The sequence below is a fragment of the Hypanus sabinus genome, chromosome X1, assembly GCF_030144855.1.
Source record: "Hypanus sabinus isolate sHypSab1 chromosome X1, sHypSab1.hap1, whole genome shotgun sequence".
NCBI classification, from domain to species: domain Eukaryota; kingdom Metazoa; phylum Chordata; class Chondrichthyes; order Myliobatiformes; family Dasyatidae; genus Hypanus; species Hypanus sabinus.
The window spans coordinates 527,800-541,320 of record NC_082738.1 but is presented as its reverse complement, the minus strand read 5'-3'; the positions used below and the strand labels follow the sequence as shown (position 1 = coordinate 541,320).

The window sequence follows — 13,521 nt, the reverse complement described above, 5'->3', positions numbered from 1 at the left end:
CTTTGTACTCTGCCTTGGAGTTTGTCCTTCCAAAGTGTACCATCTCACACTTCTCCGGGTTGAACTCCATCTGCCACTTCTCAGCCCTCTTCTGCATCCTATCAATGTCTCTCTGCAATCTTCAACAATCCTCAACACTATCAACAACATCACCAACATTTGTGTCGTCTGCAAACTTGCCAACCCACCCTTCTACCCCCACATCCAGTTTGTTAATAAAAATCACGAAAAGTAGAGGTCCCAGCAACGATCCTTGTGACATGCCTTTTGTATTTCCGTTGTAATTTGTGGTCCACCTCCCAGCTACTGTTTGGAAGCCTGTATACAACTGCAATCAACGTCCTTTTACCCTAGCAGTTTCTTAACTCAACCCACAAGGATTCAACATTTTCTGATCCTATGTCACAGCTTTCTAGTGATTTGATGCCGTTCTTTACCAGCAGAGCCACACAATCCCCTCTGCCTACCCTCCTCTCCCTCCGATATAACATGTAACCTTGGACATTCATCTCCCAACTACAACCATCCTTCAGCCACGAATCAGTGACGGTCACAACATCATACCTGGCAATCTGTAATATTGCAACTAGATCATCCACCTTATTTCTTATACTACACACATTGAGATACAGGTTTCCTCCGCTATTCGAAGGTAGAGCATTCCTTTGAAATGGTTCATAAGCTGGAATATCGTAAAGTGAAGAAGCAATTACCATTTATTTATATGGGAAAAATTTGTGAGCGTTCGCAGACCCAAAAAATAACCTACCAAATCATGCAAAATATCACATAAAACCTAAAATAACAGTAACATATAGTAAAAGCAGGAATGATCTGATAAATACCCAGCCTGTATAATGTAGGAATACTTTTCTACAGTTATTGCAGCACTGTCCATCGCAGCGAAAATTTCACGCAAGCACTCGCGGCAAAAACTCACAGCGCAAGGGCTCCCGGCAGAAACACACGGCGCAAGTGTTCCTGGTAGAAGCACTTTTTCCAGTAACCTTTAAGCTATGAAGCTACCGAATAACACATAAAAATACACAGCCTATATAACCATATAACAGTCACAGCACGGAAACAGGCCATCTCGGCCCTCCTAGTCCGTGCCGAACTCTTAATCTCACCTAGTCCCACCTACCCGCACTCAGCCCATAACCCTCCACTCCTTTCCTGTCCATATACCTATCCAATTTTACCTTAAATGACACAACTGAACTGGCCTCTACTACTTCTACAGGAAGCTCATTCCACACAGCTATCACTCTCTGAGTAAAGAAATACCCCCTCGTGTTTCCCTTAAACTTCTGCCCCCTAACTCTCAAATCATGTCCTCTCGTTTGAATCTCTCCTACTCTCAATGGAAACAGCCTATTCACGTCAACTCTGTCTATCCCTCTCAAAATTTTAAATACCTCGATCAAATCCCCCCTCAACCTTCTACACTCCAATGAATAGAGACCTAACTTGTTCAACCTTTCTCTGTAAATTAAGTGCTGAAACCCAGGTAACATCCTAGTAAATCGTCTCTGCACTCTCTCTAATTTATTGTTATCTTTCCTATAATTCGGTGACCAGAACTGTACACAATATTCCAAATTTGGCCTTACCAATCCCTTGTACAATTTTAACATTACATCCCAACTTCTGTACTCAATGCTCTGATTTATAAAGGCCAGCATTCCAAAAGCCTTCTTCACCACCCTATCTACATGAGACTCCACCTTCAGGGAACTATGCACAGTTATTCCTAGATCTCTCTGTTCCTCTGCATTCCTCAATGCCCTACCATTTACCCTGCATGTTCTATTTGGATTATTCCTGCCAAAATGTAGAACCTCACACTTCTCAGCATTAAACTCCATCTGCCAACGTTCAGCCCATTCTTCTAACCGGCATAAATCTACTTGCAAGCTTTGAAAACCCACCTCATTATCCACAACACCTCCTACCTTAGTATCATCGGCAAAAAGTAGAAGTAATAAAGTAGAAGTATAAAGTAGAAGTAATGTACGCCCAGTGTACTTTCACTTACCGGAATCAGGAGGACAGTGAGGACACTGATGATGGTGTGTTAGGCTGAGTCATCAGAGGTTGGGATGGTGGGACACTGGAGTGTCATCTCATCGTCGTCTGTTTCATTCAGGGCAGGCAGGTCACCTTCTTCCATGTCTGCCTGCCTCAATGTCGAAGGTCAAGTTTCGTCGTCTGCTGTGGCTGATATGGAAGGCTTGAAAAATGACAGTACGCTTGACTGCTTAGCCTCGTGCATTTTTCTATCATACAGTTCTTTGTAAGCACTCAAACCATCCTGCAAACCTGCCCTAAAGCTACGTACCCTTTCAAAATTAAAGTCATACTTTTCTGCATTCATTGCAGCATTGTCAATCGCAGCGAAAATCTCACGAAAATCTTCACGTTCAGTTCCTGGACATCTTTACTTTCAGGCTGTTCACTATTGCGTTCGGCTTCAATTGTTATCCTTTCCTCTTCATCAGCTCTTCATCTGTCAGTTCTTGGTCATGGGATGCCAAAACCTCTTCAACATCACCATCGTCAACTTCCACAAACCCTTAGCCCAACTCACTATATCCTTACTTTGTTCACCACGATCGAAACGCTTTATTATATCTAGTTTATATCTGACATGGACCACCAACACCTCGCTGACATGGACCACCAACACCTCACTGCTTGTAAAACAGACACAACAAAGACTCCTCTTCCTCAGAAAGCTGAAACAGGCCAAACTCCCACAAAAGCTGTTGCTTAACTTCTACAGAAGCACAATTGAAACCATCCTGACCAACAGCACCACAGTGTGGTATGCCAGCTACACAGCCACTGAGGGACAAGACCTGCATCGCGTGGTGAAGGCGGCCCAGCGAATTGTCAGGATGGAGCTCCCAGGACTGGACACCATCTATTCCAGTCAACACAGGAGGAAAGCAATCAGCATAACCAGAGACACCACACAAGGACAGTGGGGGACAGTGATCACCGCTCCCTGTCCTTTAACATTATCATGGAAAAGGATAGAATCAGAGCGGACAGGAAAATTTTTAATTGGGGAAGGGCAAATTATGAGGCTATAAGGCTAGAACTTGCAGATGTGAATTGGGATGATGTTTTTGAAGGGAAATGTACTATGGACATGTGGTCGATGTTTAGGGATCTCTTGCAGGATGTTAGGGATAAATTTGTCCCAGTGAGGAAGATAAAGAATGGTAGGGTGAAGGAACCATGGGTGACAAGTAAAGTGGAAAATCTAGGCAGGTGGAAGAAGGCAGCGTACATGAGGTTTAGGAAGCAAGGATCAGATGGGTCTATTGAGGAATATAGGATAGCAAGAAAGGAGCTTAAGAAGGGACTGAGAAGAGCAAGAAGGGGTCATGAGAAGGCCTTGGCGAGTAGGGTAAAGAAAAACCCCAAGGCATTCTTCAATTATGTGAAGAACAAAAGGATGACAGGAGTGAAGGTAGGACCGATTAGAGATAAAAGTGGGAAGATGTGCCTGGAGGCTGTGGAAGTGAGTGAGGTCCTCAATGAATACTTCTCTTCGGTATTCACCACTGAGAGGGAACTTGATGATGGTGAGGACAATATGAGTGAGGTTGATGTTCTGGAGCATGTTGATATTAAGGGAGAGGAGGTGTTGGAGTTGTTAAAATACATTAGGACGGATAAGTCCCCGGGGCCTGACAGAATATTCCCCAGGCTGCTCCACGAGGCAAGGGAAGAGATTGCTGAACCTCTGGCTAGGATTGTAGCGATGTACTACATACAGAGCTAGAGACGACACACAGTCGGTAAGCCGTTTCGAGACTAGTTTATTCAAACTTCGCGGCGCTGGCATTTAATCCCTAGCGCCCGCCCTCTCCGGACGGAAATTACGTCAGGGGTGCATTACCAATGTCTCTCCCCGCGCACTGTCTATTTATGAGCCGGTTCGCCAGCGCAGAAAGTGGGTCACCACTTAACCCCACCCCCCCCCCCAGAACCGGCGATACACCCCCCAATGTCCACAGTTTGGATCAGCCTCTGTTTGGGAGGTCTGCCTCTGCGCCGCGGTGCCTGAGCCTCGACCGGCTGCACCAAGTCCACATGGGCTGGTTTGAGTCAGTCCACTGTGAAAACCTCCTCTTTCCCCCCAATGTCCAGAACGTTTGTGGACCCGTTGTTGTTGATCACCTTGAACGGCCTCTCGTACGGCCGCTGTAGCGGTGCCTGGTGTCCGCCCCTTTGTACAAACACAAACTTACACTTCTGCAGGTCTTTGGGTATATGGGTCGAGGTCCGTCTGTGCTGTCAAGTCGGTACAGGGGCCATGTTGACGAGCCTTTCTCGTAGTCTGTCCAGGACTGCTGCGGGTTCATCCTCTTGCCCCCTTGGGACTGGTATGAACTCTCCTGGGACAGCCAGGTGTGCGCCGTACACCAACTTGGCCGACGAAGCGTGCAGATCCTCTTTGGACGCTGTGCGAATTCCAAGCAGGACCCAGGGAAGCTCGTCCACCCAGTTAGGTCCTCTCAGGCAGGCCATGAGAGCCGACTTCAAGTGATGGTGGAAACGCTCCACCAGTCCGTTCGACTGTGGGTGGTAGGCAGTAGTAGTGTGGTGTAGCTGCGTTCCCAACAGGCTGGAGGTGAACTGGGCGCCTCTGTCGGAGGTAATGTGGGCCGGTACCCCGAAACGTGCTACCCAGGTTGCAATCAGTGCTTGGGCTCAGGAATCGGTAGATGTGTCGGTGAGCGGGACCGCCTCGGGCCACCTCGTGAACTGGTCTACCATAGTTAGGAGGTACCGCGTTCCTCGGGACATTGGTAGGGGGCCCACGATATCCACGTGAATGTGGTCGAACCTCCGTTGTGTGGGTTCTGGCTTCCTGTTGCGGGTGTTGTACCCCGTTGGGGGCAAGTCGCTGATTTCCGCTCCGGTGTCAACCAAGAAGCAGCGTCCCGACTGTTTGTCCCAGACGTACAAGAGGCTGTCGTGGTGGCCAGCCGCCATAGTCATTAGCAGCAGCTGGCCCTGGCCCTGGCCCTTGCAGGGCGGGCGACAATGGCGGGCTTCTGTGCCCCATCGCTGGTGGTAGAAACACCATTGTTCACTGTCCTCCTCACTCCTGCCTCTGTGTTGTGTGCGCCCCCCTGCCAGGCCTGGTCTAGTCTGCTGTTGGGCGCGTGGCCTGGTAATCTGACCGACGGACACCATGCTCTCCCTCTTGGCTTTCCACAGCACGTCCGCCCTGGCCGCCACCTTCCGGGGGTCGCTGAAATCTGTGTCAACCAGCAGCAGATGTATGTCCCCGGGCAGTTGCTCCAGGAACGCTTGCTCGAACATAAGGCAGGGCTTGTGTCCGTCAGCCAGGGCCAGCATCTTGTTCATCAATGCTGACGGCAGTCTGTCTCCCAAACCATCCAGGTGAAGCAGGCATTAGGGCTGTGAGAGGCCAAAGGTCCCAATGAGCAGCGCTTTGAATGCTTCATATTTGCCTTCTTCCGGGGGCGACTGTATGAAATCCTCAACCTGGGCGGCCGTCTCCTGGTCAAGGGCGCTCACCACGTGGTAGTAAAGCGTGGAATCAGAGGATATCTGCCAAACCTGGAACTGGGCTTCTGCTTGGCTAAACCACACGCATAGTCGCAGTGTCCAGAAAGTCAGCAGTTTTAGCGAAACTGCATGAACAGATGAAGCATTGGTCATCTTTGGTCCAAATCTCGTTTCAACCGTCGGGGTCACCAATGTAGCGATGTACTACATACAGAGTTAGAGACAACACGCAGTCGGTAAGCCGTTTCGAGACTACTTTATTCAGACTTCACAGCGCTGGCATTTAATCCCTAGCACCTGCCCTCTCTGGGCGGAAATGATGTCAGAGGTGCATTACCAAAGTCTCTCCCCACGTGCTGGCTATTTGTGAGCCGGTTCGCCTGCGCAGAAAGTGGGTTGCCACAGAATCTTTCTGTCCTCGTTGTCCACGGGAATGGTACCGGAGGATTGGAGGGAGGCGAATGTTGTCCCCTAGTTCTAAAAAGGTAGTAGGGATAGTCCAGGTAATTATAGACCAGTGAGCCTTACGTCTGTGGTGGGAAAGCTGTTGGAAAAGATTCTTAGAGATAGGATCTATGGGCATTTAGAGAATCATGGTCTGATCAGGGACAGTCAGCATGGCTTTGTAAAGGGCAGATCGTGTCTAACAAGCCTGATAGAGTTCCTTGAGGAGGTAACCAGGCATATAGATGAGGATAGTGCAGTGGATGTGATCTGCATGGATTTTAGTAAGGCATTTGACAAGGTTCCACATGGTAGACTTATTCAGGAAGTCAGAAGGCATGGGATCCAGGGAAGTTTGTCCAGGTGGATTCAGAATTGGCTTGCCTGCAGAAAGCAGAGGGTCATGGTGAAGGGAGTACATTCAGATTGGAGGGTTGTGACTAGTGGTGTCCCACAAGGATCTGTTCTGGGACCTCTACTTTTTGTGATTTTTATTAATAACCTGGATGGGGGGGTAGAAGGGTGGGTTGGCAAGTTTGCAGACGACACAAAGGTTGGTGGTGTTGTAGATAGTGTAGAGGATTGTCGAAGATTGCAGAGAGACATTGATAGGATGCAGAAGTGGGCTGAGCAGTGGCAGATGGAGTTCAACCCAGAGAAATGTGAGGTGGTACACTTTGGAAGGACAAACTCCAAGGCAGAGTACAAAGTAAATGGCAGGATACTTGGTAGTGTGGAGGAGCAGAGGGATCTGGGGGTACATGTCCACAGATCCCTGAAAGTTGCCTCACAGGTAGATAGGGTAGTTAAGAAAGCTTATGGGGTGTTAGCTTTCATAAGTCGAGGGATAGAGTTTAAGAGTCGCGATGTAATGATGCAGCTGTATAAAACTCTAGTTAGGCCACACTTGGAGTACTGTGTCCAGTTGTGGTCGCCTCGGTACAGGAAGGATGTGGAAGCATTGGAAAGGGTACAGAGGAGATTTACCAGGATGCTGCCTGGTTTAGAGACTATGGATTATGATCAGAGATTAAGGGAGTTAGGGCTTTACTCTTTGGAGAGAAGGAGGATGAGAGGAGACATGTTAGAGGTGTACAAGATATTAAGAGGAATAGATAGAGTGGACAGCCAGCACCTCTTCCCCAGGGCACCACTGCTCAGTACAAGAGGACATGGCTTTAAGATAAGGGGAGAGAAGTTTAAGGGGGATATTAGAGGAAGGTTTTTCACTCAGAAAGTGGTTGGTGCATGGAAAGCACTACCTGAGTCAGTGGTGGAGGCAGATACACTAGTGAAGTTTAAGAGACTACTCGACAGGTATATGGAGGAATTTTAGTTGGGGGGGGGTTATATGGGAAGCAGAGTTTGAAGGTCGGTACAACATTGTGGGCCGAAGGGCCTGTAATGTGCTGTACTATTCTATGTTCTATTAACCCGGCCACTCCCTGTTTGACCCGCTGCCATCCAGCAAAAGGTTCAGGACACTAAGAGCCAGAACAACTAGACTGAGGAACAGCTTCTACCACAGAGCTGTGGCCTCCATCACACCACTCCCACAGAACAATGACTGAAACTGTGAGTACGCACATGAACACACAAGGACTCAAATACTTGCACTAACAGCACTTTGTGCATTACTGTGATATTCTGGTGCTGCTGCAACTTATTTTCTGTTACTTATCTATTTAATACTGTTTTTCTATTACTGTCTTGCTTTTATCTACTGCTTTGTTTGATTGCCTGAGAGGAAGCCAAATAGAGTTTCATTATACCTGTGTACAATGACAATAAAGATCACTCAATTCAATTCGATTCAAAGCAATATATTTATTACTGAGAAGAATGTCCACAGGGGTGCTCTGCGCTAACCGCCTATTTCCATTTCTCCTGACAGTCACCCAGCTACTCACCTCCTGCAACTTTAGGGTGATTACTTCCCTGTAACTTTGATCAATTATCTCCTCACTCTCCCGTACAAGCCTAAGGTCATCCAGGTGCTGAGAAGCATTTGATGGCTCTGGGTTTTAGAAGAATGAAGGGTATTTCAGTAAAGTCTCTCAAATATTGAAAAGCCTATATAGAATAAATATGGACAGGATATTCTAGGACCAGAGTGCACAGCTACAGAATAAAGAGAGGTCCATTTTGAACAGAGATGAGGTGAAATTTCTTTAGCCAGCTGATGGTGTGTCTGTGGAATTCATTGCCACAGACGGCTGGAGGCCAAGTCATTGAGTATATTTAAGGTTGAGGTTGATCGGTTCTTGATTAATGCCGTTGAGAGGGATAATAAATCAATCATGATGAAATGATGGAGCAGAATTGATGGGCTGAATAGATGCAGAATTAAGATATGTCTTGTGTTCTTATTTGTGCTTTCCTTCCAGATCCAGGAAGACTGGTTAAAATACTGAAATTTCTCTATCCAGTATGTACATGAACTCGTTGGAAGCTGTTAATCTTGCTTTTGAGGATAAAGAACATGATAATTCACTTGACTCTGTTGCTGAGAAAACTGGACAGAATTCAAAGCTGCATTATGTGAAACTGGACAAGATGAAGGAAGAGCCAAATTGAGAAGTAATTAAGTATAATCCCATTCATCTGGATCCCCTTCACTTCGAATCATCAAATATAATAGACATGTTCTAAACAGCTGCTGATGAAACAATTGGATTTCAATGCAGTAGCGAAAGCATCATGTCACAAATATAATCAACAAGTGGATGCTATAAATGATCATGTGCAGGAAATTCAGAAATCTGCCATCAGGAAAAACAAGAACATATGAATTCTGTATCTGATCAAATTTTGAGTTATGTAAAGGCTTTCTCTTAATGACTCTGGTTTGCAAAATGAGAGGAGCCCAAGACCTCAATTAGATAATTTGGCTGATGTGTGTGATTTTTTCACTTTCTTTAAAAGTAGCAATTCTCTTGCTGGTAATTTTGGTGAACATTTGGCTCAAACAACAGCAGAACAATTTTATGTATCAGATCTAGACAACACTTTCACTTCTACTTGTTTTGAATAAAATATACTTCCTGTTACATATTCCATGGACATCCCTACTGGGGAGCATTTTGACTTAACATCTCAGCTTAATGTAGACAATCCTTTGAATATTAAGGGAGGTCTGGAAGTTTTGCAAAGTAAGAATGAGTTCAAAAACCTGATGAATCCACAAAGTATTGTGTGGAATTGTGAAGATAAACCAAACTACTCATCAAACACTACAATAGATAATCAAGAAATAAGTGAAGAAAATCATTTTGTTCAAACCAATGAGAAAGAACAACTGAGAACTACTTTAAGTGGTGCAGCAGTTCAGGTTAGAAAGGAGTTACTATCAGCTTCTCTGAACACTCAAGAGTCTGTATATCAAAGTGAGAGATTGGTCCATGATAATGAAATTGGGATTATGGGTGAAGCTACACTTCAAAACACAAACAAGGAACAAGGAAATTAATCCCAGAACTGCAGCAAATGAAGCACGGGTTGCAACTTCCATTGCAACCCGTACCAAATTACCTCCAGACTGTGGTACAGGTTCCTAAGCAGGTGAAAATAGATGTGAAAATTCAATCAGCTGCTGCAATCTTCATTTTAAAGATTATATAATTCAAACATACACATTTTCATCAGAATTTGAATGGGATAATTCAATTACCTGTACAATGTGACATTGTACAAACCATTACCAAAAACCAGTCTGTTGACATGGAACTCTTGAGAAAGACATGTAGTTGTGAAAGATGCAGAATATAAAACTCAGTTATACATTGTTTTAAAAGATAAAGGTAGATTGGATTGACAAAGAGGGGTATGATCTAACGAGCTGACATACTGGAGCAAGAAGGCTGCGAGTGCAGAGCTGATTTTCGGAGCCAAGGCAGTTTTTACCACTTAGGGTAAAAGAGAGGCAAGACTATGCAGGCACATGACATCAGCCAGTACAGCGTGAAAGATTTAAAAAGAAGACCACCATATCCAGCGGGCGGTGGAGTGAGAGGCAGCAGAGTGGTAGGGCTTTTGCTCAACGGGCTTAGGTGGTAATGGAATGAAGCGAGGTAGGTTTACCGGTGTTATTTGCGGAAAGGAGGAAGTATGTGTGTGAGGCCGGCATTCTGTGCTCGGTGTCAGGTGTGGGAGGTCCTGGAGTCTCCCAGCCTCCCGGGCGGCCATATCTGCACCTGGTGTGTTGAGCTGCAGCTCCTAAGGGACCAAGTTAGGGAACTGGAGATGCAGTTTGATGACCTTTGCCTGGTCAGGGAGAGCGAGGAGGTGATAGAAAGGAGTTATAGGCAGGTGGTCACACCAGGGCCACGGGAGACAGACAAGTGAGTCACAGTCAGGAAGGGGAAGGGGAAGAGTCAGGTACTAGAGAATACCCCTGTGGCTGTACCCCTTGAGAATAAGTACTCCTGTTTGAGTAATGTTGGGGGAGACAGCCTACCTGGGGGAAGTGACAGTGGCCGTCCCTCTGGCACAGAGTCTGGCCCTGTGGCTCAGAAGGGTAGGGAAAGGAAAAGGAAGTCAGTAGTGATAGAAGGCTCTATAGTTAGGGGGTCATTCAGGCGATTCTGTGGATGCAAGAAAGAAACTCGGATGGTAGTTTTCCTCCCAGGTGCCAGGGAGAAAAGCCATAGGTCATGGTACATATTGATACCAGTGACATAGGTAGGAAAAGAGAAAAGGCCCTGAAAGGAGAATATAGGGAGTTAGGAAGGAAGTTGAGACGCAGGACCACAAAGGTAGTAATCTCGGGATTACTGCCTGTGCCACGTGACAGTGAGAATAGGAATAGAATGAGATGGAGGATAAATGCGGGGCTGAGGGATTTGAGCAGGGGACAGGGATTTGGATTTCTGGATCATTGGGACCTCTTTTAGGGCAGGTGTGACCTGTACAAAAAAGACAAGTTGTACTTGAATCCCAGGGGGATGGGGGGGGGGGGGTGACATAATATGTAGATAAGCCTACAAGAGGAGAGGCTGTACTTGATCTGGTATTGGGAAATGAACCTGGTCAGGTGTCAGATCTCTCAGTGGGAGAGCATTTTGGAGATAGTGATCATAATTCTATCTCCTTTACCGTAGCATTGGAGAGAGATAGGAACAGAAAGGGAAATTATGAGGCTATCAGGCAGGAAATTGGAAGCTTAAACTGGAAACATTCTCAGGGAAAAGTACAAAAGGAATGTGGCAAATGTTCAGGGGATATTTGTGTGGAATTCTGTATAGGTACATTCCAATGCGACAGGGAAGTTATGGTAGAGTACTGGAACTGTGGTGTACAAAGGCTGTAATAAATCTAGTCAAGAAGAAAAGAAAAGCTGGCAAAAGGTTCAGAGAGCTAGGTAATGTTAGAGATCTAGAAGATTATAAGCCTACTAGGAAGGAGCTTAGGAAGGAAATCAGGAGAGCCCAAAGGGGCCATGAGAAGGCCTTGGTGGGCAGGATTAAGGAAAACCCCAAGGCGTTCTACAAGTATGTGAAGAGCAAGAGGATAAGACATGAAAGAATAGAACCTATCAAGTGTGACAGTGGGAAAGTGTGCATGGAACTGGAGGAAATAGCAGAGGTACTTCATGAATACTTTACTTCAGTATTCACTATGGAAAAGGATCTTGGTGATTGTAGTGATGACTTGCAGCAGATTGAATAGCTTGAGCATGTAGATATTAAGAAAGAGGATGTGCTAGAGCTTTTGGAGAGCATCAAGTTGGATAAGTCGCCGGGACCAGGTGAGATGTACCCCAGGCTATTGTGGGAGGCACGGAGGAGATTGCTGAGCCTCTGGCGATGATCTTTGCATCTTCAATGAGGACGGGAGAGGTTCCGGAGGATTGGAGGGTTGCAGATGTTGTTCCATTATTCAAGAAGGGGAGTAGAGATAGCCCAGGAAATTATAGATCAGTGGTCTTACCTCAGTGGTTGGTAAGTTGATGGAGAAGATCCTGAGGGACAGGATTTATGAACATTTGGAGAGATATAATATGGTTAGGAGTAGTCAGCATGGCTTTGTCAAGGGCATGTTGTGTCTTACAAGCCTGATTGATTTTTTTTTGAGGATGTGACTAAGCACATTGATGAAGGAAGAGCAGGAGATGTAGTGTATATGGATTTCAGCAAGGCACTTGATAAGGTACCCCATGCAAGGCTTATTGAGAAAGTAAAGAGGCATGAGATCCAAGGGGACATTGCTTTGTGGATCCAGAACTGGCTTGCCCACAGGAGGCAAAGAGTGGTTGTAGACGGGTCATATTCTGCGTGGAGGTCGGTCACTTGTGGAGTGCCTCAGGGATCTGTTCTGGGACCCTTACTCTTCGTGATTTTCATGAATGACCTGGATGAGGAAGTGGAGGGATGGGTTAGCAAGTTTGCTGATGACACAAAGTAGGAGGTGTTGTGGATAGTGTGGAGGGCTGTCAGAGTTTACAGTGGAACATTGATAGGATGCAAAACTGGGCTGAGAAGAGGCAGATGGAGTTCAACAAAGAGAAGTGTGAAGTGATTTATTTTGGTAGGTCAAATATGATATAACCATATAACAATAAAGGCAGAGTGTAGTATTAATGGTAAGACTCTTGGCAGTGTGGAGGATCATAGGGATCTTGGGGTCAGAGTCCATAGGACGCACAAAGCAGCTGCGCAGGTTGACTTTGTGGTTAAGAAGGCGTACAGTGTATTGGCCTTCATCAATTGTGGAATTGAATTTAGGAGTCGAGAGGTAATGTTGCAGCTACATAGGACCCTGGTCAGACCCCACTTGAAGTACTGTGTTCTGTTCTGGCCCCTTCACCACGGGATAGATGTGGAAACTATAGAAAGGATGCAGAGGAGATTTATAAGGATGTTGCCTGGATTGGGGAGCATGCCTTATGAGAATAGGTTGAGTGAACTCGGCCTTTTCTCCTTGGAGTGACAGAGGATGAGGGGTGACCTGATAGAAATGATGAGAGGCATTGATTGTGTGGATAGTCAAAGGCATTTTCCCAGGGCTGAAATGGTTGCCACAAGAGGATACAGGTTTAAGGTGCTGGGGAGTAGGTACAGAGGAGATGTCAGGGGTATGTCTTTTACTCAGAGAGTGGTGAGTGCGTGGAATGGGCTGCCGGCAACGGCGGGGGAGGCGGATACAATAGGGTCTTTTAAGAGATGTTTGGATAGGTACATGGAGCTTAGAAAAATAGAGGGCTATAGGTAACCCTAGTAATTTCTAAGGTAGGGACATGTTCGGCACAACTTTGTGGGCCAAAGGGCCTGTATTGTGCTGTAGGTTTTCTATGTTTCTATGAAACAAATATCACATTGTATAGTATTTGAGTCCTGTCTGGATGATTGCACTTTATTATTGATACTGCCAAAGTTAATTGAAAGATCCTATTAATACTTTCATTATGCTTTGTGAATTATTTTACTTTAATGGGTTCAGAGAAAAGCTTAGCAAAGCTGTTAGTATTACTTGTCCAGGATTAATACCCTAGAACTGATTTTTGATCTTCTCCTTCGATTTCAT

At 45.8% G+C, this 13,521-nt stretch overlaps 1 protein-coding gene and 1 pseudogene across 1 annotated transcript in view; one reads left to right on the top strand and one right to left on the bottom strand.

Moving 5' to 3' along the window:
• LOC132384523 (uncharacterized) overlaps positions 1–6,493 on the bottom strand; it is a 96,461-nt gene extending 89,968 nt beyond the window's left edge. The window contains exon 1 of the mRNA XM_059955671.1: positions 2,039–6,493. Coding sequence (XP_059811654.1) covers positions 4,729–5,391 — 663 coding nt within the window. The 5' untranslated portion in view covers positions 5,392–6,493 and the 3' untranslated portion in view covers positions 2,039–4,728. The remainder of the gene's footprint in view (positions 1–2,038) is intronic.
• LOC132384987 (uncharacterized) overlaps positions 1–10,873 on the top strand; it is a 67,377-nt pseudogene extending 56,504 nt beyond the window's left edge.
• Positions 10,874–13,521: the final 2,648 nt, after the last annotated feature.